This window comes from Vipera berus (genome assembly GCF_964194415.1).
Source record: "Vipera berus genome assembly, chromosome: W".
Lineage (NCBI taxonomy): Eukaryota > Metazoa > Chordata > Lepidosauria > Squamata > Viperidae > Vipera > Vipera berus.
This window is the reverse complement of record NC_138210.1, coordinates 61,259,794-61,263,258: the sequence shown is the minus strand read 5'-3', so window position 1 is coordinate 61,263,258 and position 3,465 is coordinate 61,259,794. Positions and strand designations below refer to the sequence as shown.

General features: G+C 46.0%; 1 protein-coding gene across 1 annotated transcript; it reads left to right on the top strand.

The window, feature by feature from the left end:
- Window positions 1-461: 461 nt before the first annotated feature.
- LOC308676347 (leucine-rich repeat-containing protein 4B-like) lies at window positions 462-2,905 on the top strand (the record flags this gene model as incomplete). Its single annotated transcript, XM_081342156.1, has 1 exon — window positions 462-2,905. The coding sequence occupies one exon, from the start codon at window positions 462-464 to the stop codon at window positions 2,400-2,402; it is 1,941 nt and encodes a 646-aa protein (XP_081198282.1). The 3' UTR covers window positions 2,403-2,905.
- Between the last annotated feature and the right edge of the window lie 560 nt (window positions 2,906-3,465).

The following is a 3,465-nucleotide window of genomic DNA, read 5'->3' as shown; positions in this document are numbered from 1 at the left end:
CCTTGTGAGGAGAGTTGGGCTGAATGTAACAAGAGGAGACAGTCAGGGCCAGGAAGTCTTGGTATCCTAGACTCCAATTCTAGAGGATGTGAACCTCAAGAAAGGCATAAAATAAAGGTGAAGTGGTTGTAGAAACAGAATACATTTGAGGGCAGGCTGGAGATAGTTATTTTAATCCTTGTTTTTCTAAAACCACCCAATTTAGGCCAGTGGCCTTTCATCCCTACATCTTGTAGTTACTCCATAAGTTTTGTAAATTGATCAAGTGGTGTAGAAAGAAATCTTTTCCTGTGTTTGGAACTGCCCAGAATCCATTTCACTGAACAGCTCCTAAATTCCAGTGCTTCTGATTATAAACATATCTGGTTTGGGAGCCTTATTTCTCTTTTTTTTCTTCTTCTTCCCAGTTTCTGAAGATTTGAGCATCAAACCTGCTGTTCACTGAAGCATGAGCTTTGGACATGGCCACCCTCTGCTGCATTCAGAAGCCTTGGCTGCCCCCCAGCATCTGTAGAATGAGTTGGAAACATCTTGTTATAGTCTCTGTGTGGCTGCCATCATTTATTTTGGGTGGAGCCTCTCCCACCTCCTGCCCACCTGCCTGTTCCTGCAGCAACCAAGCCAGCCGGGTCATCTGTACACGCCGGGAGTTGGTGGAAGTGCCCGAGAGCATTTCAATCAACACACGATACCTCAATCTGCAGGAGAACAACATCCAGGTGATTAAGACTGACACTTTCAAGCACCTTCGTCATCTTGAGATTTTACAACTCAGCAAGAACCTCATCCGAAAGATTGAGGTTGGTGCCTTCAATGGCTTGCCCAACCTCAACACACTGGAGCTCTTTGACAACTGGCTAACGACTGTCCCCACACAGGCCTTTGAGTACCTCTCCAAATTGCGGGAGCTATGGCTGAGGAATAATCCCATTGAAAGCATCCCATCCTATGCCTTCAATCGAGTTCCTTCTTTGCGGCGCCTGGACCTTGGAGAGCTCAAGAAGCTGGAGTATATCTCAGAAGCAGCTTTTGAAGGGTTGGTCAATTTGAGGTACCTGAACTTGGGCATGTGCAACCTTAATGATATCCCAAATTTGACAGCCTTATTGCGGCTAGAAGAACTTGAGCTTTCTGGGAATCGCCTGGACATGATCCAACCAGGCTCCTTCCAAGGCCTGACTAGCCTTCGCAAGTTGTGGTTGATGCATGCCCAAGTGGCCACCATTGAACGCAATGCTTTTGATGACCTTAAGTCATTAGAGGAGCTCAATCTTTCCCACAATAACCTTATGTCCTTGCCCCATGATCTATTTACCCCTTTGCACCACCTAGAGCGTGTCCACCTCAACCACAATCCTTGGCATTGCAATTGTGATGTGTTGTGGCTCAGCTGGTGGCTCAAGGAGACAGTGCCCAACAACACTACCTGCTGTGCCCGATGCCATGCCCCACCAAACCTCAAAGGACGATATATTGGTGAGCTGGATCAAAGTCATTTTACTTGCTATGCCCCTGTTATAGTGGAGCCTCCAACTGATCTTAATGTGACTGAGGGAATGGCTGCTGAATTAAAGTGCCGAACAGGGACCTCCATGACATCAGTGAACTGGCTGACACCCAATGGCACATTGATGACACATGGTTCCTATCGGGTGCGCATTTCTGTCCTTCATGATGGCACACTCAACTTCACCAATGTGACAGTCCAAGACACTGGGCAGTATACCTGCATGGTGACTAATTCAGCTGGCAACACCACTGCTTCAGCCACACTCAATGTCTCAGCTGTGGATCCAGCCACTACAGGTTATACCTACTTCACTACTGTAACTGTGGAGACCATGGATTCTGGCCAAGAAGAATCAATTCCCACAGAGAAGGAACCTGGGCCAACACCTTCCCAAGGGTGGGATATGACTTATTCCACTACTTCACTGACTCCTCGCAGCACACGCAACACTGAGAAGCCATTCACTATCCCAATAACTGATGTCACAGAGAGTGGCATGAAAGATTTGGATGATGTGATGAAAACTACTAAGATCATCATTGGCTGCTTTGTAGCCATTACCTTCATGGCTGCTATGATGCTCATTGTCTTCTACAAGCTCCGTAAACAGCACCAGCTTCATAAGCATCATGGGCCTACCCGCACCATTGAGATCATCAGTGTTGAAGATGAGCTGCCTGCAGCAGCTGGAGCCCCTGGAGACAGCCACCTTGCACTTCCTGCCATTGAGCATGACCACCTCAACCGCTATACTGCTTTCAAGGCCCACTATAACAACAATAGTGGTGATGGACCCCTCTCATGCTCCAAGAACCCTATGCTCAATTCCATCCATGAACCTCTTTTATTCAAGAGCAGCTCTAAAGAAAATGTCCAAGAGACACAGATATGACAGCCACAGCCTGAGAAGGGGAGTAATTGTGTGGTGGGAGGGTGGCAGTGGATTAGTATATGCAGTGAGGAACATGTTGAGTAACAGCTTCTCCCTCCTCACTTTAAAAACAAACAAACACAGGATTTTCACCACTGTGACAGATCTTGGATCCCAAGCCCCCACCTTTGGTTCTCACCAAGTTAGCGTTTTACATTCTCTTCTTTTTTCTTTCTGTAAAACAAGATACTGCTCTTACCTTCTGCCTGATCTTTCCTTTCTTTTCTTTTCTTTTTTCTCCCCTTTTCTTATTTTTCTACCATACCTACTTTACATTGGAAACTTTTTTTATATACAGATGGGGCTGTTTCCATATCCAACTATCTGCTCTTTTAATTTAAAATGAATGAATGAATGAAAGAAAGGAACAATGAAAGTAACAATGAAGGAAGGGAGGACATTTTGCTTTCAACGTCATGGGTGTTGCGCTGAGCGATTGATCAGGGTTCTGGCCTCAACTCTTAGAGCCCCGTAACAGGGGTGAGAATTTAGAGGGACCCTCGCAAGGGTGAACACCTTGAATATGGAAGGATCTTGCCCTTTGCCACCGACCCAGTGTGCCGGACGTTCCAACGGTCACACTTGGGAACTGCGATGGCTCAGGAGCAGAGTCCTAAGACAAACTGAGGCACCAACACGAGTTTGTTCAAGGTGAGAGAGCACAGAGTGCCCGGGGTGGATGTTTTGCCCCCGAACAGCTCCGGACACCCTCCTTTTATTAGGCTGTTTCATTTGGGAGGGGGGAAACACACTCATGGAAGGTCAAAGGGGAACATAACTCATGGTATACAACTGCTAATGAAGAGAGCAAAGGTCATTACAGGAAACAATAAAACATAGTTTATGCTAACAGAGAACTGCTAATGAAGAGGGCAAAGGTCATTACAGGAAACAATAATGCATAGCTATCTTATACAAATGTTAACAAAGTTGACAAGGATTATCATAGGAAGACATAACTTGAGGCAGAGATAATTGCAGGAGACAGTGACCTTATACGAATGCTAACAGGGAAGACAAAAGG